Source organism: Manacus vitellinus, unplaced genomic scaffold (assembly GCF_001715985.3).
Source record: "Manacus vitellinus isolate BGI_N305 unplaced genomic scaffold, ASM171598v3 scaffold_58_pilon, whole genome shotgun sequence".
Classification (NCBI taxonomy): Eukaryota; Metazoa; Chordata; class Aves; order Passeriformes; family Pipridae; genus Manacus; species Manacus vitellinus.
Genome location: NW_021940671.1, coordinates 493,160 through 519,997, shown reverse-complemented (window position 1 = coordinate 519,997; position 26,838 = coordinate 493,160). Strand labels below are relative to the sequence as shown.

At 46.4% G+C, this 26,838-nt stretch overlaps 1 protein-coding gene across 3 annotated transcripts in view; it reads left to right on the top strand.

Annotated features, from left to right (window-relative positions):
* The window catches only part of ADORA2A (adenosine A2a receptor), a 33,722-nt gene extending 23,727 nt beyond the window's left edge, over positions 1–9,995 (top strand). For 2 of the 3 annotated variants that reach the window (XM_029963314.1, XM_029963313.1), the window contains exon 3: positions 3,095–9,061. In XM_029963314.1, the coding sequence (XP_029819174.1) occupies positions 3,095–4,055 (961 nt within the window). In that variant the 3' untranslated portion in view covers positions 4,056–9,061. Of the gene's footprint in view, positions 1–3,094; positions 9,062–9,972 lie in introns of those variants that run through there. The other variant, XR_003916184.1, reaches the window with a different exon arrangement.
* The last annotated feature ends 16,843 nt before the right edge of the window (positions 9,996–26,838 follow it).

Below are 26,838 nucleotides of genomic sequence, written 5' to 3'. Positions count from 1 at the left end.
CTGAGAACAGTCTCTTTCAGCTTGAATTCTCCAGGGTTGCCTTCTGAAATGCTCATACATGAGCACCTGAACCGGTGAATCAGAGATTTAATGTTTTATTGTCACTTCGAGCCATATGTGGACCTATTTTTCTCCCTAGTCACCATAAACCTTTTATGGCAGGCATTTCCTACGTGTTAAATAGATTATGGGCAGATTCAGCCTAATATGAGAGAAGAGTAATTTCCTTTAAACATGGGCACGGCTTTGAAAGCAGTGCCTGTTGTCTGTGGCTTCATGGGCTGCAGCAGAACTCGCTGTTGCCAAGGTTTTAGTCTGGAAGCTCATCGTGTCATGAGCAGAACAACTGTGTTTGCCCACCATTCTTGCTTCTGCTGTTTAGAGCAGAAGAAATAATGGTGGGCACCTGTGCCCAGCTGTGGGATCCTACCCCACCCTGTCTCTATAGCATGGATGAGCACTGGTATCAGTTGGCACTTGGCAATAGGGGAGGAGGGTTCGTGACTGAGAGTTTTGGGAAAGGGTTGTTTAGATGGTGCATGAGAAGGTCTCAGTTTGGTTTCTTGCCCTGCCACAGATTTCCTGGATGATCTGGGATTGCCAGTGTCTCTCATTTCCAGATATTTGTAATAGGGACAGAATATCCTCCTTGGTCCTGTCCCTGATGGCTTCAGCTGCCTGAGCTGTGGGATGTTGAGTGGGTGTGTTCAGTGAGTGGTGTTTTGTAGTGATTTGTTAAACACCATTGAGCACTGCTGGAATTCACATCAAAGCCATGAAGGCTGAACACAGGCTTGTGTCTGAAACCTTCTCCATGCATGGCAGAGCCGTCTGGCCAGGATGTCAGTGCTGTCCACCAAAGGAAGGTTCAGAAAACAAGCAGCAGGATGATTGGATGCTGTGATGGTGAGTTAGGCCACCTATAATCCTACCTCAGCCAAGTCAGCCAGAGATGTCCCGTGTGAATTCTAGAAATTAAGCTCTCCTAAACAAATTCACACTTCTCAGTGGGTACCTGGCAACACAGGGCCACAGACTTTGTCACCAGATGCCGTGAGCTTTCTCTCTTAACCCTTGGAGATACTGAGCAAGGCATGATGGACATGCACTCCAGCACAACACACTGCAGCTGGAAACTGCTTGGGTTAAGTGCTGTTCTGAAGCCTTGTAAAGTTTCTTGCACGGGAATCCCCAGAGGGTAAGAGGGAGGGAGAAGTGAGGGGGGTGTTTGTCTGCAGCAGTAGTGATATATATTTTTAGTGGAAGGGAAGGGACATCTCTAGTCGTGGGATAACAGCTGCACAATTTCAAAATTCCTCTGACAAGATGTAGCTAATTCCAGGGCTGCAGGGTTTTGAGGTTTTTTTGTTTTGTTTTTTGTTTTTCCAAGCTTCAAGTGTCTTCAGCCACTCTCTGGCTCCCTGAGTGTACATTTCAAAGCACAGATGCTGTTTTGCTCTGTTGATGAGGCCTGAATGTGAGCAGCTCCCTGCTACCATCCACGCTGTGCCCTTAGCAGCCCCTAAGCACTGAGCAGGATCCACTAATTGCTGGGAAAAACCCTTTTTCTCTCTCAGAATCAGCTGAATTCCTCCCTCGTTTCTGGAAGGAGGATTTTGGTGTATTTGGAATACTGGGAATTGTGTGGTTGGTTCCCTCACATGCTCCCTCTTTTCTGATTTTGAAATGCAGCTGAGGAAGGTCTCATGTGGAGCCAGTTTTTTCCAAGGCCCGTCAGCAGGGATATAAAGCACGTGCAGGATCTCCATTCTGCACTGAGCCCAGCAAAAGCAGCCTCTCTCCTCGCCTGTCTTGAACTTGTGTTGGGACAGGAGCGTGAACCTGTGGGAGCAACTATTTCATTGGGAGATGGAAAGATTTCTGTGGCTTGTTGTATTATTTCTTTTAATGTTTGTTTTCTGAGAGAATCCTGGGGACAGAGGGAGCAGGAGCACTGGGTAAACACTGGGAGCCCAGCGCTACCGTTGTCCGATCGCAGACACACGGGGTCAAGTACAGTGTGGGACCCACGCTGGACAATGTGGGAATCCGGCCATCTACTTCCCATGCCGAGCATTACCAAGGGAAGGAAATTGCATTGAAATGTTAAACTGCTGCCCTGATTTACATTTTCAGAGGGAAGAACTGGTGGAGTCAGCTCAGGACTCGCGGTAACCTGCGAGGCCTTGGGAACTGGCTGATATTTTGAACAAACTGATGTCCCCGCTGCACTGTCAAATTCTTACCACGCTGCTTATTGTTTCTTTCAACAGATCTTGGAGAATTTACTGTTAAGAGTGCTGGCTTCAGCCAGGCATATCAATGCCTCCACCACTGAGGTCCCTTTGGTGTGTGCAGTGCAGCCACAGCACACCTGTAGTCAGAGCGTTGTCCTCAGCTTAAATTCACCCTTTCTGAGAAAGACCTGGGGTCCAGCTTAGCTGGGCCAGTGAGGAAAACTGCAGACTTGTCTCGGTTATTTCAGGAAGGTTGATGGTGCTGGTCTTCCCAAAAGTGCCCCTGTGGAGCAGAGTGAGGTGCTGTGCAAGGCAATGCCAGCCTGGCTGCTGCAGCTGAGCCAGCAGGATTTCCCTGGAGCACACCAGAACATGGACATGTGGCACTGTGCCTCTGACTTCTTTTGTGCTATTTGGTTTACAGATCCCCTGCAAGACAGACCTGACAATTCCATGCTAAAAGACTGTTCCTTTGCCAGGAAGGAGACACTGTCTCAGCCTTCAGCAAGAGACCCACGGTAGTCTTCATCACCCAGGGTCAGAGCAGTGCTGTTGATTGTGCAGGATTCAAGATCTATGTACTTGACTAGGTAGATGGATGGAGTAAAGGAACACAGATAAAAACTGCATCCATTTCCCCACTTTTCTGTCAACTATTCACTGCCTAAAGGAAAGGGGAGGGAAATAGGCAGCAGACGGTGTCACCATGGAGTCCTTGCTGCGCTGTGCTGTGTGGGTTCTGCACAGCAGGTGCCTTTCTCGCTGTCTTCTGGAACATTGGGCCATTGGGAGGTTGTGTGGGTGCCAGGGGCTTGTGGAATAACACTGCTGTAACTCCCATTTGCTCTGCTTTACAGGTACAATGGCTTGGTGACTGGCTCTCGAGCCAAAGGGATCATTGCCATCTGCTGGGTGTTGTCCTTCATCATCGGCCTGACCCCAATGCTGGGGTGGCACAACCGTGCCCAGATCGAAGAGCTGGGTTCCAACAGGTCCTCTCCCATCAACTGCAGCAACAGTATGGTGGCCTGTCTCTTTGAGGCTGTGGTCACCATGGAGTACATGGTCTACTACAACTTCTTTGCCTGTGTGCTCTTGCCCCTCCTCCTCATGTTTGGCATCTACTTGAAGATCTTCATGGCAGCCCGGAGACAGCTGAAGCAGATGGAGAACAAGATGGTACACGGGGAACGTTCCCGCTCCACGTTGCAGAAGGAAGTCCATGCAGCCAAATCCTTAGCCATCATTGTTGGGCTGTTTGCAGTCTGCTGGCTCCCACTACATATTATTAACTGCTTTACCCTTTTTTGCCCAGATTGTGCCCACGCTCCCCTCTGGCTGATGTATCTGGCTATTATCCTGTCTCACGCTAACTCGGTTGTAAACCCTCTAATTTATGCCTACCGAATCAGGGAGTTCCGATACACCTTCCGTAAAATCATCAGCCAGCACATCCTGGGCCGCAAGGAGCCGTTCAAGGCAGGGCCAGCCAGCTCCAGGACTTCCACCCACGGTGGAGACACGGAGAACGCCAGCATACGGATCAGCGAGTATGCGCTGGAGGTGTACACCAACGGAGAGATCCACAGGGATCCTGAAAAGCAGGGCTTGAACAAATGCAAAGCTGGCTTGGAAGGGCACCAGAACGGAAATGCTCTGGACCTGGAGACAAATGGGCATCTCCTACATTCCTGCAAAAATGGGATTCTCTCTGATGCATGCCTGAACAGGGAGCTTCACAGTGAAGAGCTACTTGATGCCCAGGTGTCTTACTCAGATCTGGAAAGAGCAGCCTTCGCTGCAGCTGATGTTTCCTGATGAGACTTTTGAAGTCTTCCTGGTAGAATGATTTTTTTTTTCCATTGGTGACCTCTGCCGTGGCAGAAAGGGAGGTTGGGGGGCGGGGGGAGAGCTGTGTATTCAGATTGCTGTGGAGGAAGGGGTCCCTTATCCAGGACAGCTGGGATGATCCTAAATACTAGACTGGAGAAAAGCCAAGAGACCGTTGAAGTGGACTAAGGAAGGAGGGACACGTTACCCGTCAGTGACCTGTCACCATGAGCAGTGCCAAGGTCGAGGATGGCATTCCAAGTTCAGCACTGGGAGACCCTGCTGCTGCAGGGATATCAGGACATTATGCTGTACTGTGTGCCTGTGGCTGTGTGTCAGTGTTGCTGTCTTTACCAACAGAAACTGAAGCATGGCTGGAAGTATTCCCTGAACGGCAAAGAGCAACAGGGAAGGGGCTTTTTCATACTGTGGCCCTGCAACAAGCAGAACAGGGGATAGTAACATCTATTGGTGAGGAAAGATGCCAGGAGCTGCTTGTAGAGCAAAGGAATTTACCAGATGGGAACTCTGGATACCTTCAACCATGGCATTTTGTCTTCAGTTCATGTTTTTAAAGCTTATACTGCAACAGGTTGCTCAAGTGGGTTTTTTTCCATGTCTTGATAAGGTTACTTTAAGTTATAAAAGATGGACAAGAACTCATATCAATTCCCTGAGCACTCAGTGTTCCAGATGCACAAGGCAAATACAACCTCTTAGGTCTCCACTTTGTCCAGCAAATCATGAAAGCAGAGTCTGTAATATGGATTTCCCTTGGCAAAAGGGCTCTCAGCAGGACTTGGTGCTGCAGTGGCAGAGCAGCAGGCCAGGCTGGGGGCTGTGTCCCCAGGGTGGGGCTGTGAAGAGCTGTTGGGTGTCTGGCCTGTCTGTAGGCTGGTGGCACTGTCTGCTTTTTCCCCATCTCTGTGCTTGTCCTCCCGAGCTCCTAGAATGCAAATTCTTTCCATGGCCCCAAATGTGTGTGAGGGGAGCTAATATTCCATATTTTGGTCATTTTGATCCTCACTCAAAAGGCTGTGGGATTTTTTTCTTCTTTCTGGGGATAGGGAGGAACCCAAACACATACCTACCACTTATTTTTGGAATTCCAATGAGCTCTGTTTAAACCCCACTTCTCCTGTGATTTCAGTTTTTTCCTGATGTGCTTTACTGTGAAGCCTGATGTGTCCCTGTGGTACAGAGGCCAACAGAGCTGGCCTGTCTGGTTAGAAGCAGCTCCTACTCTGAGAAGCTGAAAGGTGTCAGTAGTATTGGAAAACTGCAGAAAACTACAGAAACTGCAGTTCTCTGTAAAAGAGAACAGGCAAATCTCTGCTGCAGCAAGTGTATGCACTGATGTCGTTTGTTTTAGAGGTGTTTCACAGCAGTTTGATAATTTTCTGTGTCATAGGAAGCCTGGCAGCTCGAGGACAGCAGAAACCCACATCAGCTTGAATTCTACCTGAGAACTGTCTGGGTTTTGTTATTCAGACAAATAATATGTGTCCAATCCCACCAGCCTTCTGGAGACACAGGCAGTACTGTCCTACTGGAAAACTAAAAGTCTGGTAATTCCAGGGATCTGAACCTTATTCCCTAGCTGAAAACATCAGAAATACCCCCCAAACGTGGCTCCTCCTCATGTCTGTCCACTAACATTTCAGAATCCAAGGGAAACTGGATTTTCATACTTGAGGAAGAGCAGGTTATGTTTGTGTGTTTTTACCCCATGTTTATTTTATGTATTGCGAACAATTAAAATGAAAAGGCAGTTTTATTTGAGGAGAATTTTCCTTTTGCCAGTCTCCCTACATGAAGGTGGGGAGTAGTTTACGATGCTGAACGTGTTCAAGTGTGTAGCTGCTCTGGGCTAGCACAAAGCTTAGTGTGAGATGGAGAAAAAAGATGTGGCTGCTGCCACAACCCTTAGCAGAAAGACAGGCCAGTTTGTAAAACAATAGACTTGGCAGTTTAATTGAATTGCTGCTTTCTTGGCACAGCTCTGCCACCGTGGTCTAACGTCAGAGCAGTGGATTATCACTCCAGCACCATTTACGAACACTGAGCCGTTTCCCTGGGACTGACGTCACAGGTGGTTCCTCGGCAGGGTGACTCGGGATCTCGTTACTCCTGATCTTTCTCGATGGAATATTTCTGTAGGTTATTTGTGTGATGGCTGCTCTGACCTCCTGTAACTGTGGCAGAGGAACTCAGGAAAATGGGGGGCTGTTCTCTTCAGGCCTCGGTTGGGAGCCGAAGTGTTTCTAAGAATAACACAAGATTACATCCGGCATTCATGTCAATAACAATTAGGTCCACAAAGAAGCAGAGCAGGGAAGGAAGTGTGGGAAAATACCAGCATCGCTCATGCTGGAACACACACGAGTGCAGGAGTGTCTCCTATTGAGCTTTGTAAAGGAATGGTTTGCACCACATTGGATCAGACTTTCAGCTGATGTGGGTTGGTTGCTTTCTATTGTTTCCTGAGCATCTTCACACTCAATTAGGGCAGCTTCTTGCTTGGCTGCCACAAGAATCAAGTTGATCTGTCTTGATGGACAAACTTAGGATTGTCACTCTGGAAAACTTTACTGCCTGACTGGATCACAAAGAGAGTTTATTGAGTTTCCAGATATCTTGAAATTAGCTTTTGTGTTGCTGCTTGAGCTGCCCCCAAGTGTGTCCAGTCCCTCTCAATATTAGTGATCCAGACATGAAATGAAAAGGGTGTGTGAAGGGGCTGGGGGATGTGTGCAGGAGGAAGAGCAGGAGGGTAAGGAGGCAGTGTGGTTTGCATAGAAGTCTGCAGCCACAGGAAGGAAGGGATGGCAATTCACCACATGCTGTGAGCCTTCTGGCAAACATATGGCTGGGATGGACCTTCAGAAGATGTTTCTGAAGCAGTTGTTGGGGAGAGCATGGGCCTTTTTAACAGAATTTTGGAATTCTTACTTCTTATTTCCCAGGGATTATAATTTTAAGGCTTCTTGCTTTTAGAGTTTGGATTTAAAAAAAAAAAAAAAAGAAGTAGTAGGTCCCACCAGTGAAGTGTGGTTTTTGCTTCTAGCAGTTCTCCACTCTTGAGAGAAGTACCTGCCTTCCAAGCTGCATAGGACCATATGCCCACTTTTCTTGCAGCTGAAGAATGTTTAGCTGATGAAATGCAGCTGTCCTGGATAAACAAATGTGGTGCCAAGACAAAGAAGGGGGTGACTATCAGGAGAGGCTGCAGAAGACCTGCTTGGGAATCCAAGGTGCAGTGGGCCCAGAGAGTAAGAGCTGGGGTAAGAAGAGACTAATTTCATTCAACTGGAACTTCTTACTAAAAAAAGTCTGAAGACACATAGAGAAATGTGGTGCCTTGTTTGGTGTGATGGCATTCCATGAATTTCACCATTCCCTGAAGACCCTTAGGCTCCAGGGTTTATTTGCTTTATTGGGTTTTAGAGAAAGCCAAGTTTGATCAGTTGCCAGGAGTAATTTTATCAAGACTTCTTGGGGCTTTCTCCTCAATAGGGCACTGCTTTTTTGTATGTGCAAATAAATGCACTTCCAGCTGTGTCCTGCAGATTTCCCTTGGGATCAGTGATATTTCAAAGCTCTGTGCAAGCTTGAACTCCAGCTCTTGAACTAAGAAGCAACTGGACATGGTGGGACAGTTGGGGTTACTGTAGACAGAAAGGGCTTCCCACTGATCCCAGTCGGTGCCAGGAAGCTTGTTCTGCAGGTGGACTTGGAGTGACATGGAATAGTCTGAGCCTTTGATCATTCTTTGAAAACAGACTCCAGGGGATGCTGGTGGATATAGAGAAGTCTCTAAGGTGTGGGAAATTGCAGGGCCAGGATGGATGGGAAATCTTGGTGGTGAAGGAGTATTTGTAGGGTAGGTGTTTGGGACGATTTCAGGGGAGCAGGAATGTGCTGGGGGATGCTGGGGAGTGCACAGATGGTGCTGGCTTGAGACCAAGGTGTGACTTGCTGAGGAAGGATTCTGGAAGGGATGTACAGCCTTACAGCTTTCCTGGGGTCACTGCAGAGGATCAACCCTGCCTGGTGTGTGCAGAGGGTTTACTTTGTATGGTCCATATTGACTGAGGCAGAGATGGTTCTTATGGATTGTCCTTTCCAGATACATTGTCCCATTGCATGAGCACATCCAGGTGTAACAAAAACCCTTCTGCTTCATGAGCATGGGCCCTACCTAAAACCAAATCCAGCCAGCCATGCTCTGTGGAAGGACAAATGTGCTGCAAAGGTGCTGCAATGCATCAAAACTGTGTAGAATACTCTCTAGTGGTGTCTGCTAAATTCAGCTGCCTAAAAGTCAGTTCTCTCCCAGTTTGTTTTGGGTACCAAACTGCACTGAGTCATATTGGAGTTTTTTTCTTTCTAGCCCTGAGCTTTTGTCCTTCTTTATGGTAAAACACATCAAGAGTAACTAAAATCACACCAGTTCCTCATTTGCATGAGAGGTGAATAACCCTGACAGACTGAGAATCCCCAAACTGGGGCAATGTTGTGTGTAACTCCCCATCTTACTTGCCTGCTGGGACTGTTCACACAAGGATGTGTTAAAATCCAGACTGGAACCTGTTGATCTGAGAACATCCTTTGCTTCCCCCACTGTCTCAGGAGCTGGTGTTCCTGTGGAGCAGTTCTCTGTGGTCTGACAACCAAGACACTATGAACACCCTGCTGCACATGCTGTCACTACGAAACAATTACTCTTTTAATTTAAGTGTTTTACGATATAGGTGTTGTTTTCCCTCTGTTTGTCAGTTACCATTGGGGAAGGGGGAGGGAAGGGGTGGGAGAATCTGTGCATGCAAATGTATTTAAAGTGCATTGACCAAAGGTTTTTTTGAATCTGTGAAGTTTTCATATCTGTGAAGTCATCAGACTGCTGGGCAGTGAGGAGCCGCTGGTGCTGCGGAGTCTGTCTTGGTTACATTTCTTAATAAGCATTAAAATAATAAAAATATATTTGTAAAAGAGAGTGTGAGTGCCTTTGTCTGAGGCAGATCTGGCTGGCTGGCCCTTTTATGTGCAAGTATTTTCTTATTATTTTATTAGCTTTTTCCATAGACTGATCTTTCTGGAGAGCTCTCTCCCTGGTGCTGCCTGTGCTTTTGCAGAAGAGGTTAGCATGGACTAAGGTGACAGGCTCAAATGGAGTAGAAGACCCCTCCTATCTCTGAGATCCTGAGATCTGTCATCGTGGCAGTAAGGGAAATCATTCACAGCTGCTTATGGAACACGAGGGAGAGCTGTATCCACCCAGACCACTGCCCTGACAGGAATGGTGTGTTCCATAGCAGGACCTGGAGGGTCCAAACTGGACCATGAAACAGCTTTGCCAGCTGTGGCTGGGCCATCCCACCTCCTTCCGTGTGGCCCTGCTGGTGCACCTCAGACCATCACCGGGTCAGACCTCTGCCCTGTTCTGCCAATGCTGCTCAGGCTGAGCTTGCCCCTGCCTGGGACCAGCCAACTTAGTCTGGAAATGGAGGCAGGGAATCTAGATGTTACTGTGGTGTCTCTCCAGTCAAATCTGAGCAATGCTGACAGGATGAAGCAGGAATACCTGCCAGCTTTTTGCAGCTGGCAGCCACTAAATGTGTGTCCGAGGAGGTTAGTGAAAGTCTGTACAATCCAGGAGCACTTGGAATGGGGAGGTTATGAAATTAAAGCTCACCAGATAACCATCAACTACTTGTCATTCCCTCTTTTGGGTCACTTTGCAGCTGAGCTCGAGGCCTCCTCACTGGAGTCCCCGTTTGTGGAGAGGTGCTGGCTCCCTGGTGCCCTGCAGCCAGCTGTGCCCGAGCTGCTCAACCAACTGTGTAATTGAAAAGCTTTTTGATTTTTCCCTCCTTTCACAAACACTGTGCGTTTTGTTCCGCAGCATCAAAGGCCGGGAGCTGGGGGAACAATGGGCGTCTGCAGGAGCCCAGAGGGAACAATGCTCGTACCCAGGAAGGAGAACTTGGAAGAACAGAGAGAGCTCCCAGCTTAACAACACAATTGGCCTGATCTGGAAATCTCTGCTCAGAGATCCACACCTTGGCTCAGTCACCCGGAGCAACTGGACCTGGCAGGGCCTTTGCTGTAGAGAAGAGCTGACTGCAGCACTGGGGAACTGCTGACACTTCTGAACGGGGAAGTGGGATGGGGCTGGGGAGGGTGGGCTTTCCTAACTAATGGGAGATGATGGTTTTGGCTAAAAAGCTTTTCACAAAGCTGCAGGATCCTCCTTGTCACTCCTGACCCCAAACAGGAAGCCTTTGCTGCTAAGCATAGTTAAACACAAGTGCCTGCATGTGTTTCAAGGAGAAGTTTCAGGAAGTTAAAAGAGCTTTGAGCACCTTTTCTGAGGCCCTGTGGACTTCACAATTTACTTTCACAGGAAAGAGTCCCCCAGTCTTGCATTTGACTAAAAAGACCAAGTGTGTTCATTCAGAGGAAGGAGGTAGACTTCTGCCAGCTTGGAGTGATCCTGAGAGGAATCCATCTCTCTGATTCCACAAGTAAGCCCCTCAAGTTACATGATGTGACTCACTGCAGGCTGGAGTCTCACTGAATAGTAAGTGGAGCTGTATTTCTCACTGACTTCCCAATCTCTTCTTCAGTGATTTCTGAGAAGAAAGGGGGGCACTTCTGGATATTGGAGATGTTTCCTCAGAAATGACCCAGTGGATGTGATTGCTGGAGGGGTCTCGGCTGTAAGATACACCAGCATTTCTCTGCTGTGTGACTGCAGAGTCCCTGCTGAAATCATGCAGAGTGGCAGGAAAGTGCTGTCCAGATCTCAGAAAATCAGAATTTCAGTTCAAGAACTGGAATCCTTGCAACATGTCAAAGAAAGTAATCTCAGCCGAGTTTGGGTGCGAGAGTAGCATGGTGATTTTTCAGCGAGTGAAAGGCAAGGACTTGGGAAAAGAGCTTTCAATCTGAAAGTTCAGAGTAAACTGTGTAAAGATAAGGTTATGTGTAGTGCAGATGCATACTGTGTGGTCTGAGACTGTGACACTGAACTCCAAACCCAGGACTCTGGTTTTTGGGAGTGTCCTGCTGCAATCCAGAGTGGTGACTGCAATTTCTAGAGAGCCCAGGGGAGTCTTTAAACCTGCTAGCTCAGACACTGACAGCACTGGAGCGGCAATCGCTCTGGCTTTGTTTGCCAAGGATTTACCCTGAGCCCTGGGCAGCTCTGATCTCTTGCCTTACCTAAGACAAGGAGATTAGATAACAGCTCATAATGACAATGAAGAAAATCCATGTGCATGGGGTATCTTGCTGCCTCAACTGCTGATGAGGTCATGGGGATGTCTTTTGGGCTGGTATTAGTCCAGGGTATTACTTCTAAAGGGGAGTTCAGCATATCTCAGTTGGGTGCTTCACGTTGCTGGAGAACTTGCAGCTGCATCATTTGGGTATTTGGCATCATCTGGGCTGTGAAAGCTTCTGCCTGTGCTTTGGGGTTCCCATGGAGGCAGGACTCTTGTGCAGTGTGGTGACTGCATCCAGGAAAAAGATCACCTCCTAATAAAGAGAATTGAGGAGCCTGGATCGGTTCTATGAAGAATGCAAAACAAGCCTGGGCGATCTCAGGGTAAGCTGCACTCATGGTGCCTCTTGAACCCATGTCCTGTTATTGTTGGTGTGGAGCGTGAGGGTCTGAGCCAATGAAAATAAGGAAGGTGGCTTGACAGACACAGATTTTATCTTTTGAGATTCGTCATAACCTTTCTAGTGTATAATAAATAAAGTTGACTCAGGAATTGGCAAGTGCCCTATAACATGCAGTCCTGGTGTTGGGACTCGGCAGAATGTTCTGCTTAGCAATGCACTCTGTCAGCTCTGTTTGCCAAGTTCCTATTTTGGAGGTGTGCTGAGCAGTGGCAGATGCTGGAGCCTTCAGCAGGGCAGGTGTGCTGGACCCAGCATCTCTGACCATGCTGATCCAGGGGGGATGAAGGTCGTTTTGATTCCATGCTGATACAGCCTTTTACCACCAGGCATAGAAAGAAAAGAAGTGTCTTGCCAAGGAATGCTGTTTGCAGGAGTGTGAGTCTTGGGGCCAAGAGGGCTCCCATCCTTTCACATTACTGAATAACCTGCCAGGCAGTCAAGTCGACACTGAACAGTATTGATTCCTGTGTTAGTGCCTTGAGCAGCCCTGCCCCACACTCTGGATCTTGTGATATTAAACCATTCCATCATCCAGAGAGTGGGACTGATTTCACAGCTAACAGGAATGGAAGCTCTGAGACTTGCCTGCTGCTAAGTGACTCCCTGCCATCCTGTGAGCAATCACAGGTTTCCTGAGCCAGGCAACTGGGGGTCGTGCTGCTGATTTGAAGCTGTTCTGTGCTGGTAACATCCAATTGTGAAGTTATTCTGCAGAGCCAAAAGACACTGGGGAGAAGAGGGCTAATGTTTGCATTCCCAGTCCTGGAGAGGCAACTGGAGCAGGGCTGCAGTTAATTCACAAGGATTGTGGCTGATTCAAAGGCAGAGTTTTGAGAGGAGAGCACCCAGCACCAGCACAGGGGTGCTGGGCTACATGAACAACCAGCACCTTAAAGAAGAGGACAACTCGCTCCCTCGTTTCTGAGGTGCCTGCCATTTGGGAGCAGTCCAGCATTCCAAGTGTTTCCTGCCTTTCTTTATATTCATGCCAAAAGCACTAACAGAATAGGGTGGAGACAAAAAAAAAATCTCAGACCCTCCTCAAGATCCTCCTCTAATTCCAGAAGGATCAAAATGCTAAAGGTTGCACTGGAAAAACAGAAATAGTCTTTTCTCCCACCATCGGTAACTCAATGCCACAAGTAAAGCTGAGAATCAGCTGCTTGTTCTACAGCTGCGTCCTTTCTGAAGTCATGAGAAACAGCATTTTGATTTCCTTCCAGAGGAAATACACAGTAATATCCCTAACTTGCACTGAGGCCTTCCAGTCTGCAGAACTAACCCATCTAACATTCATTTGCAGCTAAATTAAACCCAAGCTCCCCTATTCCTTATGGATTGAGCCAACACTTGGGAATCAAGGCTTTTAATCAGAAACACTTATAGCTTGCTTTCTCTGAGCACTTGATTCCCATGCAAGTTCCCTCCCATCCCAAGTTCTGCGTTTGCTGATGATCCCTCCTTTCCTGCCACGCGCCAGACCAAAAGCACACCAAGTTTATCCAAGGTGCAGGGGCTGTCTGTGCCTTTCCATGGCTCAGCACCACCTGGACTTTCAAAAGCATTGTAGAAACTGTTTTCCTGTAGATTTCCCCTGTGTGGCAGGAGGGAGGGATGTGCTCTCTATGCTAACGGCAGTCTCTGATTCCCTTGCAGGAGGATCTTTCCGTCCACGTTCGATTTGGAAGCACTGTGTGGGACATACAATCCTCCCAGGGACAGTTTAATGCCTTCTTCCCATCAAAAGCATGAGGCTGCATCCTGGGGTCAGGATGTCAGTGACATGTGGATGACACTGAAGGCTGGAGCCTGTGTGTCAGCCAGGTCTTGGAAGAGGCTGAGCTCTGTCTGCTGCACAGACACGTTCGCGCTCTCCGAAGGGAGGCCCTTGAGGACATAGCCATGAATTCAGTGTTTTCCAGGTGGCTGTGTTCTCTCTTTGCTGGATGAATCCCAGTGTTGTGAAACATGTGTCCCTGTTCTTTTTCCTAAAGAGATGCATCTGCTGCTGTCAGCTTCCAGGTAAGATGCACAGGAACCTGCTCTCCCTCAGCATCTGTGGCCTTTGGCCTCTGCTGGTAGTCAGGCATCCTAAGGAAACTAGAAGTGACCTAAACCTCTTTTTTTTTGCTAACCCGTGGTCAGTGTCGCAGATGGAGAAGTAATGGCAGTTTTCCAGCAGGTGAGACCCTCCCGGCCAGCTAGGCAGACAAGCAAAATAAACACAGGAAATAGCATCCATGCAGTAAGAGCAGAGAAAGGAGAGGCTGGGAGAGCTTTCTGCTGCCTGTGTGTCAGGGGGAGCCCAGAGCTTGGAGCTCTCTCCAACAGGAGCAAGCAGGTGTTGAACCTCAGGACAAAGGAAGGGGTTACTGCCTGGACAGAGAGGAAAGGAGAGAAAAGGAGGTTTCTGCTTTGCCCAGATAGAGCAGGAGTTGCTCTCTAGGGCACAGGGTCTGTGGAATGAAAATGGTGGGTCTGGATATGGAGTGAGTTAGTGCTTTGCTCAGGGCAGAAACTCTGATTAGCTCTGCTCTGGTTTTGTGTCTCAAAAGCAGTTCTGAGGGTCTCTGTGTTGATGGAAATTCTGCTCTGTCTCACCTGTGAAACCCATTCCCTGAGCTGCTCCCTTTGTGTCCCTTCCCCCCAGATCCCATGGGCTTATCAGAGCCTCCACTCTGCTCAGTTTATCCCTGGTGGTATGGCTGAGTAGTATTGTGGTGAGGCATCTGTTGGCTCCATCCCCGTGCTCAGTGAGATGGAGAAGCCACCTGTGGTGCCCAAAATAGCCTCAGCCTGGGCAATGCAATCCAAATGGTGTTGATAGTGCTGGGGGATTCCCATGCCTCATAAAGAGGCTTTTGTTGGGAGGATCTAAACTGAGCTCCAGGCCTTGCCAGCTGTGGAGAGCAGCAGATGGATCTGCAGTATAAAAATAGATGGAAGCAAACTCTTTTCTTCACCAGCTCAAAGTACAGTCCCAGAGGTGCCTGGTCAGCAGAACCAAAGCAGGGAACTGGGTGCTTTGCAGCTGCCAGTCTGCCTGGAGCCCATTAGCTCTTGTCAGAGACAGAAATTTATCTCTCCTCAGTCCCATTCCCCTTACAGCTGCTGTGTGGACAATCTAGTTTGCTCACAGCTGTTGGCAGCATGTTACATCCCATTTCCCTGGGGCAACACAAGCAAGAGAATGGGGCATTTCTGTGAGACACCATGTTCCTAAAAGAGGTATTAGTCTGTGGCTGTGTCCTCTGAGATCTCTGTACAGCACTTTAGGAAATCTGCTGATGACTTACACCAGTGTGTCAGGGGCAGTTTCAATAGCTGACTGGTAGATTTTGCAGCATCCAAGACCTCTGTGTATTGCACATGGAAATCTCACCTATTCCCAACCCCAGCAACAGGGGGAACATTTTGGAGTGCTATAATCTTTGTTGTTGCCCCAAGGGATTTGGCTGCTTATTTCAATGCCATAAATTCATACCAAAACTCCGAGGTTTAAACACCCCCCTAAAGGTATCCAAGGCTCATCGTCCTTGGTCTCTCAAGTAGATTAAAAGGGGATGTCCCCTGTGGATACCTCCAGGCCCAACTGTTCATCCCAGCACTTTCCATCTAGGACTAGAAGTTTTTCAGCTCTAAAAGATTATGAGTTTGGTGCACAAAAGCAATTGTGAGGCTGCAGCAGTATTCAGAGCAGGCAGGATGTGGTCCCTCTGCATTGTGTCTGCACAGCCATCTCATCCTGTGTTTGCATAAAACCCCCTTCTCAGCTGGCATCCCCACTCCATCCCCTCCTGCTAACTGAATAAGGATCATGGAGATGTTTCCTGAATGGGCTTTCTTGAGGCACTAATTTGATACACACAGGGCATCTTCCTGCAATGAATGTTCCTTAGGTAAGGTAATTGAAAGTGAGTTTGCATGGGTGGGTGGGGGCAATAGGCAGGACTGCTGGCAGAAATCAGGGAAGGAATGGAAGAAAACCCTTTTGTTCCATACATTCAAGGTGTTGTGTCTGTTTATGCTCCCCAGCTTCTTCCTGAGCTGTGTTTTGAAGGTGGCTGCACTCTTCCTCTCCTCCTCACTTTTTTGAGGTGTTTTTTCCATTTCATCTTGTGACTCTGTTCTGCACTTTTTTAACTTTTTGCTTTTTGTTTCTTTTCTGGTTTCTTCTCCTCTGCCCCATGAAGAGCTGCATGCTGTGGGGTGTGAGTCAGAGGTCCTGAGGCTGGCTACACCTCCCTACACTGCATCCAAGGATATACCAGCTGAGTCCCTGACATTTCTCTGAGAGAGCCATATAGGAGCAAGAAGGGAAGAGGGAGAAAGAGTAGCATCATTGGGAGAAACCAGGTCAGAGGCTAAGGCAGGTGAAGATGTGGTGTGCAGGCAAGCAGGGCCCTTTTGATAAGAAATCTCCAAGATGCTGCAGATAGTTTCTCTTCAGGAATATTCCCCTTGATCACAAACCCCTGTGCTCTCATTTGGTGCTGGGAGTCAGGAAATAGTGGCAGCACGGAGCCTTTCCACTTATTTACAGCATTTCCTTTTGCTTGCTGGGGGAGCAGAAAGGGTCGTCTAAAGGGCTTGGGTTTTTTTCTGAGCAAGTCTGATTTGCAGAGTAGAGGCAATTGCTGTTCCTATAACTTGGGAAGCACGTGGTGGGGAAAAGGTAACTTCTTTTTCCTCGCAGATCCAGAAACCCTGGGTTGACAGAATGGCAAACAACAACCCACCGGTAATTGTGCCAGTAAACAGACTAGGAAGCATCTGCCCTGCCTTTCAATAGTGTAAACTTGACATTTCACCCCTGATGATTTCTGTTTTTAGCTCCTTCATGTTTAGTACTTACAGAAATGTTTCAACCACTAACTTGATGGGATTCAGCTCACAAAATGGCTGTCTCATCTCTAGTGACTGTCACGAGAGGTCTCCACACTTCATGGGGGAGCTCAGTGTTGCCCCCACCTTCAACAATCAAAGGCTGTCAAGGTGCAGTTGTGGGATGGAGCCTTCACGGGAATTTCCAGCAACACTGCAGGAAAAGTGGGACCAAAACTGGTGGCTCCAAGAATCCAGTCCAGGCCTCACTTCCATCTCCCTATCTCCAGGGAAACTCTAGATACAAACCAGAATCTGGGCTAAACGTGTGCTGTGACTGCTTTGTTTTGTGCCTGATGTGCTTGGTGCAGTACAGCAGTGGAAACAGCCTGTCAAACACAGCCCTTCTTAAGCACCAAATCTGGGCATTAACTTAGTGTGATAATTCAGCAGCATTTGAATCACAAGTGCAGCGTGTGCACAGTAGTATCTCCATTTTCCCAGGTGACCACCGAGAGTCATTTTTACTTTTATTTTTGGCTGTTGACCTCGGACAGGATGCTCGAGCCGGAGGACAGGAGCAGTGAGTGCTCCCTCTGCTGTCTGTGGGCTTTCAGGTTCCTGGCTAATTTGGTGCCTACTCAGATTAAATGTTTTGCCAGGCTGGAGATGACTCTGGAAGCTGTTCAGCTTCCAACAAAGGATGCATATCAAATATATTTATTGCTGTTAACATGCAAGGCCCAAGTCTCACAGCCCCCTATGAGTGGCTCTGCTGGCTTCTGTGGCACTGCAGTCACAGCCTGTGTGTGAATGTGAATTCAGGTTTGGACTCAGCACAATATACCAATGAGGAGGGATAGATGTTGCAGTTTTGTATTCAGCAGAGGGTGGACTGGACTGGGGGACACTTATGCAAGTCATCTTTCCTGATGAGGTACCACCTGTGATGTGTCATCCCATGGGAGTCCAGAGGAAATTAAGTGTTGTTCAGTTTTGGGTAGAAATCTTAGGTCTGTAAAGCGGCTTGTTCTGTGGGCTTCTCTTGTTGTTTACTTCAGGCAGGTTTCCCCACTCTTAAAGGAGACAACTCAGTTGCCTTCACCAGGATACAGCACTTGATTCATCATCAAGACAAAGGCCCTTAGGGAGATGCCAAGAAGTCAAGTGGGAATGGGGCAACCACAAAGGATTTTTAAAAGCCATTAAGCAACTGAAGAGGAAAAGTACCTCTAAATTACTCTGATTGTTGAGTTTATTAAACTTATTACCCCAGGTCCTTATTTGTTCCGGTGTAGCCTGAAAACATTCTGGCCAGTTGAACTGGACAGTGCCTTGCCAGAGTGCTGTGACAAGGAGTTGCTGGGTGGCAACTCCTCCCTTTGCCTTGGACTTGTGTGGCCTCTCACTTCATGTTTCTGAGGCCTCTTTTTTATTTTGGAGGGTCTTCCCCTTTGCTTGCTTGCTTTGTGTTTTGTTTTTGGTTTTCCCCCAGCACTGTCTCTATGCAGACCACATTCTGGAATTGTGCTCAGGAAGACATTCCCGTGTTTCTCTACTGTAACATAATTGATCCTTTGTTACTGTATTTCAGTTAGTTCAGGTGCCCCTGAAGGATGAGCAGCTGTGGTCAGGAGCAACAAGGTTTCCTGGCTGTGATTGTTCACTGGTCTGGCAACTCATAAAAGTGCTGTTTTTCTTCACCTCTGTTGAAGTGCTAAACATATCCCTGCATGCACAAGACACGGAGGCTCAACAAACCCAAAGGGCTCATTGTTAAACAAGGTAAGTCATCCTGAGAGGCTGAGCATTAGAGGGTTTTCAGTGTTTGTCAAGGACCAGACAGTGAGGTGGTGTGACAGCACAGTCCATAGCATGAAGGGAAAACACTGTGTTCCAGTTCTCTGCAAAGGCCCAAGAATAGCTGCCCCGGTGCTTCCTGTGTCTGCTTGATGCTGAACCATCAAAGAGACTTTCTGTGGGTTAAATTGAGCTTTCTACATTTAAGAAGGGAAATTATCTTAAATTTTTTGTTGTTGTTTTTAAGTTTGGCCCTTGCTTTGCTAGCAGCTGTATACATTAAACACACTAAAAAAGAATACAGTGTAAAAAAAAAAAAACTAGACAAAGGAAAAACAGAAGCAAGCACCAATTTGATCAAGTCTCTGAGTTCACCCAGCCCATATGGAAGCTGTGAATTTTATGCAGGCAGCTGAGAGTCAAAATGGTAGTAATTTTAGAAGTTTTCTTTCAGTTTATGAAACTGAGAACATACTTATAGACCAAGCATAGGTGGATGAGGGAAGCTGAACAACTGGCAAACTGAGACAGGAGGAAAGAGGAGGATGCAGAGGTCTGAACAGGGAAGGGTTATTGCCTGGGACATGAATATTCTGTCTAATGCATAAGGAGATGGAAAGGTGAAGAAAGGCCACAGGCATATTAGTTACTTGAGAATTGCACTATGTCATTTCTCCCTCTACCCAATTTTAACCATTGTGTGGAGCAGGCAGCAATACATGTGCATCCTGCATCCATCCATCTTCATAATAGCTGGGTTAAATTGCACAATCTTTAGGAATATCATTTGCAGGCAGCTCTTATTGCTGCTCCCAGCCTCTTTCCAGTAATCTGTGGCTCCAGGGGCTGGGCACATTTTGAAACTGTGGTCAGTCAGAAGGTATTTTTATGCTGCTGCTTCTCTCACCTTTTTATTCTATTATTCTGCTAAATCACTGTGTTGTAAGTAAGCATTTTTCTAGGACTGGTAATTCAGGATTTTGTGATTCAACATTACTAGAGAATGGTTCTTTGTACCTGTAAGAAGTGAGGAATCTTTCCACTAAGATTTTGCTTCTAGCCTGGGGGAGAACTCCAAAAACTACAGCTTTGTGTACATAAAGCTTCCCAGGTAGTTTGGTAGTGGCTTGGTTTCTAAAGAGATCTTGCTAACAGTGGAAAATTACACTATGCTAGAAGGAAGCTTTGAAGACCTGCAATATATGAAATTAAGCACGTATCATGACCAGAGAAGCATGGGCCAGCAGATGGGATAGTTAGAGTATCATTTTTTTGTACACTGCATGCAAGGTTCAAGTGAATCTCTGAAGTGTTGCAATTCCTCAGGACCTCAGCCTAACTGGATGTTGTTTTGCAATGCTGAGCAGCCCTTCGGTGTAATCGCTTCTTCCCTCCCAAAGCCTGAACATCTGGATTTATGGTGACAAGAGCAATCCAGCGAGGAAGGGCATGAGAAATGGTACCCCTGTGGATTAGAGGAGAGACTGGATATGGTCTGAGTCACAGCACATGTGAGAGACTCTCTGGCTTCCCCCAGCTGTCCCATCCCACAGTAACAGTACCACTGCTGCTCTCCTCTGTTGGGAACCACTGCTCACAGTAAAAACACCTCTCAAAGCCCCTTTGCCATCATCAGTAAACAGTGATCCATCAGCCACTCTCAGTGGGAACTACTGATATTAACCTCTACCATTTTCCCCTAATATAGTTTATTCATTAACTTTCTGTGTTTTAGGTGCATCTCTGTTAATTTTCGCCCACCACTGCCCACCTCTCTGAAGATGTACAACCTGTGTGCTACAGGATCATAAAAGCTTTATAGCTGGAGGGGATGCAGCAGGAATAGAGGTGAACACCGCCTCTTCCTGGGACAAATATGAATTTTGGTGCCTCTTGAAGGAGCTATATGGACCCTACTCACATAACTGCATCTCTTCTTGAAGTGCCTGGTAACGCCCTGCAGAGTGAGGGTGAGGAGGGGAAGGTGGATGGGTAGGGAAGCAAGTACCTGCTCTTGACTGATCTTTCTGATTAACACAGGAGGAGGCTGTGCTAGGGGGCCTTCCCAGGGCACAGCCTGGCTTGATGGAGGCTTTTAAAAAAGACTTTTTTTTATTGAGTTCCTGGAACTGAGCTGATGCTGGTGATTGTCATTATGCCAGGACCAGGAGGAACTGAACTGAGCGCCAACATGTTTGTGAATGACACGCTTGTGACTGCTTCCCATTGTGGAACAAAAGATGCAAAAGGTGAGCAAGCAGATAGTAAAACATCGATATGAAATTTTGCAGGCTCCCTTTTGCCCTGGAGACTGACTCAAGCAGAGTGTGTGTTGGGGGAAGATGTGTTGCAGCATCGCCTTTTGCCAAGTAGTGCCTTTTCTTCTGCTACCACTTGTTCTGCTACAATAATTCCTTTATCGTCCCTGGGTGCTGTGGATAGCCCATCTGATCAGTTAGAGATTGGATTTGGTAAGGATTTGATCTGGGCTAGCTGTGTCTGGGACAAGTGCTATCCCAGCTCTTTATCCCTGCATGCCCCAGTTATCCATCACACATCCCTGCCACACTTACTCATTCTTGTGCTCCTCTCACATCTGTAGGTGACCCGTGTTTTGCAGATGATCAGTCCAGGGACCATGTGCTATGTTTTCCTCCTGTTCGTGTGACTCTGGGGATGTCTGTTCTCCCACAAATCCTGTGAAAATGAAGGATGTGAGGTAAGTGGCAATCTCCAGACATGCAAACGAAGTGGGCTACGTATTGTTTACAAAAACATTTATTTCTGGTGTGTAAAAAGAAGGGTCCTTTGTCCAGGGTCTTTCCCACCCAGACTTGCTTCTTGAAGAAACGCAAGAACTAGTGCTAATATTGTTGCTAGTGATTAAGTATTCCCCCAGGAGATCCTACATATCTTTAATGTAAACTCGCTCATTTGTGTGCTGGCTGCCTCCCTCCCTGTCAGAGGTGCTTCCTCTGCTTCCCTCTCTCTCTTCTCCCATCTCCTTCTACCCCTACCAGCTTGAAGCAGCATCTTTTGAATAATCTTTGTTGACACAAGCTGCCTTAGTTGTAGTTGCTGCAGGGGTTGGGAAGGATCCTCAAGCAAAGAATGTTCAGTCCTTGGGGTCATGGAAACCAGCCAGGAATTTCTGCTCTCCCATTCCCAGGGGCATGAGGAGCCTTCAGAGGAAAACCAAAGGTGACCATTTCCTCAGTTTAAATGTCGTTGACCTGAATTGCAGATGTTTACCATGACTTTTTAAGATCAAGAGGGCAGTTTTGGAAATATGACTGGTATCTTGATGGAGGATCATTTCGAATTATGGAGTCCTACAAAACAATATAGGAAATTGTTATTTGAAAAGAAGAAAGCATCATCACTGTCTTTTTCAGACCTTTGGAGTTATTTTATTGCACTTGATACATGTGTGCAGCTTGTTCAGCGAGAGAGCTGGATATTAAATGGCCAGATATCATTTCTTGCAGGTATGAACACAGAATATCAAGATAGACTAGAACATTAGCTATGTGCTAACTGAGGAGAGTGTGTTACTCAGAAGGAGAAAGGAGGTGACAGGGGGACTAAAGCTGCCTCTTTTCTGTAAGGGTGATATCTTAACAACTCTCATGGGAGGAAGGACATGTTCAACCTAATAGGATAATGGAATAATATGTTGAACATATCAGCTTTGACACAGACCATCTGGTGGCTGTAGACACAAATAACCTAAGGAAAACAAATTTGAAATGTTTCAGGAAATGGCTATATGCATGCAGTGCACTGGGGGGGCAGGAGGGTGCCTGTGTGTAAAAGGAAAAAGATAAAAGCCCCTCTCTTTGGCTGCGGGAAGAGTGTCTCACTCATTCCTGGAAAGGACTGCATTCCATCCTTAATGATATTTGGCCCATAAATTTAGTGCTGTCATCTCCTCTGGACCCACAGAACTCTTCACTGTGAGGTTGGACCAAAGGTCCAGTATGGAGTCTAGTTGGTAAACAGAAAAATCCCCCAAACCAAACAAAAAACCCCCCTTCCTACAGTTACTGTTAGAAATTTGCTCAGAAATTGCTGGTATGGAAACTATTGCTCAGCAGGAAAATTATCTCCACCAGTAGGTCATCCACAATCTCTTCCCTTCCTCCTTTCTGCTGACTTTGTGTTTCTAACCCATCCTGTCTTCTCATCTCTGTCAACTGGTTTAAATTCCAGTCTCCATAGACTGCTGGCTAGCAATGAAATGGTTAAATGGAGGGTTTTTTCTTTCTTTTTTTTTTCCTTCATAAAGCCAGTTTTCCTGTTTTGGAGCCAGAGAGATGCTTGGGTGGAAGGTGATTATTCTTCTCAGGGCTTTGATTTCAGGCTCTCCGTGGACATCAGCAGATGCTATTTCAGCTGCTCCATTCTATTCACATGTGAAATATTTTCTCGAAAACGGGAAAAATAGGAATATACTTTTCTTTCTAGATGAAAGCTCAGATCCTGAACTGGAGCATGTGAGGCAAGCCACAGCCAGTTGGTGGATGATTGTATAACCCTATAGGCAATATGATCCTTTCAGTATGTCACTCAAGCCAAGAGTTACATCTTGTATCTTCAGGCAACATGTGAATCTGTTCTATGTATACAGCCTGACTGGCCAGATTTCAGTATAGTGTGATGGCCCAGAGTCCTCACTCTGGGTGCCTTCTGCTGTGGCTAAGAACAACATAACACAACAGACAGTATCAGTGATGGTAAACTGCTACTGAAAGATGCTGAAGACACCAAAGATCTTGAAATGACCAATCAATTCTTCCTTTCTCCCCTTAATCACTGCAGATCCCTCTTGCCCTGTGCTCTCTCTCTCTCTTTTGAAATGCCATTACAGGTCCACAGACATTTGTATGGGCTCAGGAAGGATAGTAGAATGTGTTACACTCTTCATAAATGCAGCTTCCTTATTCCTTGTTTGCCAGCAGCACGTCAGCAGCAAGGATCACTTTCCTGTGCAGGAATGGCTTTGATAAAAGGTACACTTGTGAGATATACTCCATTGGCGAGTTATTTCTGGCACAGACAGAGCTGGAAGGAAGTCAGCATTACATACAGACACTCTTTGGCCTGGGAAGGTCTGAGAACCCTTTAAATACTTGGCTCAGAAATGGCTCTTTTCCTTTTATCTAGGAGATTTTTCCTTTCCTGTTAAGTTAATTAAACTTCTGTTTTGTCTTCCTCATGCCCTTTTGCCAGCATCTAGCCTGTTCATGAAGACACTGGTTCAATAACCATCATTTATAGTGTCAAGCTTAGGTTACTACTGTTTGTTTGCCAAGTGCAGCTGCAACCGTCTGCCCAAATTCACATGTTGCTGTGAGCCAGAGATATTGGCCTCCACTACACAACCGTGCCATTGAGGCCTCACAGCATCCTCTCCATGAGCTGTCCTTAAAAGATGGCAAGCTTTGTTGTCTTCCCACTTCTCTGAAAAAAGGGCTTGTTTACACTGGACAACTGATTTGAGTTGCAGTGGAGTCTGCAGTTCAAGTGAGATATTACTTCTGGTTAGCACCCTGTAAGATTATTCTCACTGTGGAATAAAAGTATGTCACTCAAAAATAAATTCTAAAGCAGATCATATTCTGAAGCAGAAGTTTCCAGGCTGGGTATCAATCTAAGTCCCTGTGTATAAAAGCCCCAAGTGCCTGACATCCTGAGAGACTGAGTGTCTGGGGGTATGGATCAGACCACTGGGCAAATTCAGCTGAAGGGCTGAAGCCCCTTTCCCACTTCTTAGCATAAAACTATGCTCCCATATCATGTTGCAGCAGAGGGATACCATAGATGCTCCCTTTTTTCTTCCCTTCCCTGCCACCCCTGTCACTGTGCAGCCCTCATTCCCACTGGCCAGTGGGAGCTGTGAGGATGCTTGAATGGCTTTGGTGAGAGACTAATGGGGAAGCATTTTAATATGGAGAATGTTCTGTGAGGACCTTTTATACAGTGCCTGTATGAGAGATCTAGCAGGTTTTCCATAATAATTCCAGTGGTGGGAAGGGTCTCATCCTCTGTGAGAGACAAGCCTTATTATAATTTCCTCATTCACTGCTTGAATGCCTTCCCAGAAAAGCAAGGTGTTGATTGTTAATGGATGTTGCTGTTCCTTTTGTGCTGTCAAGTGTAAAACTAAAGATTAATGTATCCCTTTATTGACTGTTGCATGCAGGTTTTAACCTGCCTGAAGAATATTCAGTGCCTATCCTAGAAGTTACCCACCAGGCATTCAGTGGGCAAGCTATGGAAACAAACCTCTTCAAGCTCCTTGTTGAGTTTCTTTGAACATCATCAAACCCCAACCCATACAACTGAGAGCCAGAGTGGTGTACTGAATCCTTTAATACCACCTTGCCACTGGCCAAGCTATTAGCCAAAGCTCTCACCTAGAAAACAATGGGTTTGGGGCCATCTAATGAGCCCCCTGGGAATAATTTGCAGTTTTTTGGATGAAATAATTTTTCAGTGACTTTTTTCCCCTTAAGGGCAATATAGGGCTCTTATAATCTGCATTTGTTTTTAACTTGGATGTCTCTGAAGTAGCTGTTTGGGATTACCTTACAGTCAGGTCTTTTGGAGAGGATTAAATGATTGAAAGTTGTCCTTTTTAGAATTTCAAATAAGCTCCCATTACTTCCTATATGATATCTCTATCAAACCTGCTTTTCTAAAGTTCATAGAATTCACAGAGAGCTTCTACTCAGTGGGGAAATCCTTGAGGATTTTGAAGTTAGCCTTGTGATAAATTCAAGCCTGTCTTTCCCAAAATCAGATTATTCAGTTCCAACTTAGATGTTTGCTAATTCCATTCTCTAACTATATTCTTGCCAGGAATTTGGCAGTATAGAAACGTGTTCCAGACTCTGCCTCATCTCTCCAGCTCTTACACTTTGAAATATCTAAATTCTGCAAGGATGGAAACAAAAGGTCTTTCTCCTACTATGAGGGGAGGGACATCTTCCTCTTCCCAGATTATACCTAGAATTCATTCATTTTGGTATAGACTACTACCCCCTTTGATGAAGGATTAGAACACTATTTATAGTAGGTGCTTAAAGACCGGGCTTCCTGAACCCGTGGAAAACAAATGCGCCAGATTTTATTCTTTTGTTCTTTTAATAAACTGTCCATGAGATTCTTCCCCTCCCCTCCTTTCCTGCTGGTTTACTTGCATTCTTATATGTTCAGTGTTTTTCTCTTCTGTCTTTGTTCCAGTTTATCAGCAATTTACACACAGTTGTTTCCCAGACTCCACGATTTCAACAGCAAAAATAACACTGACCTTTTGAGCCCATGAGCAATCTCGTTGGTGGTAATTTAGCAGAAAGTTACAGTAATGAACAAGAACTCTGCTCTTAAATGTTAGATCACTAAATGTGTTTTATGAGTGTTTATTACTTCTTTAATGCACTTCCTGTGCACCAGGGAGACAGCCATATTCCAGGGAAGGATGAAGTTTTTAATTGGCCAAAGTGGCCAATTTGTGAATCTATTCTGCTTTAAAGATACATTTTCAGGTGTGATTTAGTCAGAGCAATCAAGGGGAATGTTTCTAGCTAGAAAGACAACAGTGCAAACAACAGAAGGGCTCTTACAAAGATACCTTAACTCTTTGAAAACTGTGAGCTGGGCTTTTCCTGCGGGAGAGAGGGGAAGGTGACTGAACACTTACGTCTCACTCCCCAGATCTGGGGCTGCTCAGGGACTGCTTTGGTCCCAGGCATGCCTGAGAGCAGACAAAATGTATTGTCAACAATAAACTTCCTCAGTTTTCAGCCACTTCCCCTCACCCAGCCTTCAGAACAGCGGGAAGCCAAAAGCAGATGACACAAAGCCAATAGAAGAGGTTTATAATTTGGCTTTCCTACTCTGGAGGTGATTGTACCTGTGGCTTTTGCAGAGTCCATGGGAAAGGTGAGGAATCTAAATGCAGGCCAGAATTTTCCATCTGTATAAAAATCCTCAACTACTCTTTGTCTTCAGTTTACGTACAGACCCATTTCTAAAACTGGCAGGACTGATTGTAAGGATTTAAGTAGAAATAGGAAAAGAGCTTTGTCTGTAACTAGTGTAAAGGCAAAAAACCTCTCAAAACCCCCACTGAAGTTGGGTGTTATTAGCAAGAGGTCAGGGTTCAAAGGAGTGACTTTAAAACAGAGAATATTGATTTCCCTACATGGCAGCACCCTTAACCCAAAGCAGGACAGACAGGAAGGTTACCGTCCTTTTTTTAGCTGAGTATTCAGGAGCATGAAGCCAGTGCTTTATCTTCCCCCCCTGTATTTTAGACCTGTCTCCTCTCTCTACACTTTTATTATGCTAATTCCTCTTCACTGCCTGTCTCTTACACTTGAAATGTTTTGAATCAGGTGTGTTCCAAGCCAATTGTTTTACATTTCCAAACGAAGCAAGGGAATTTGTA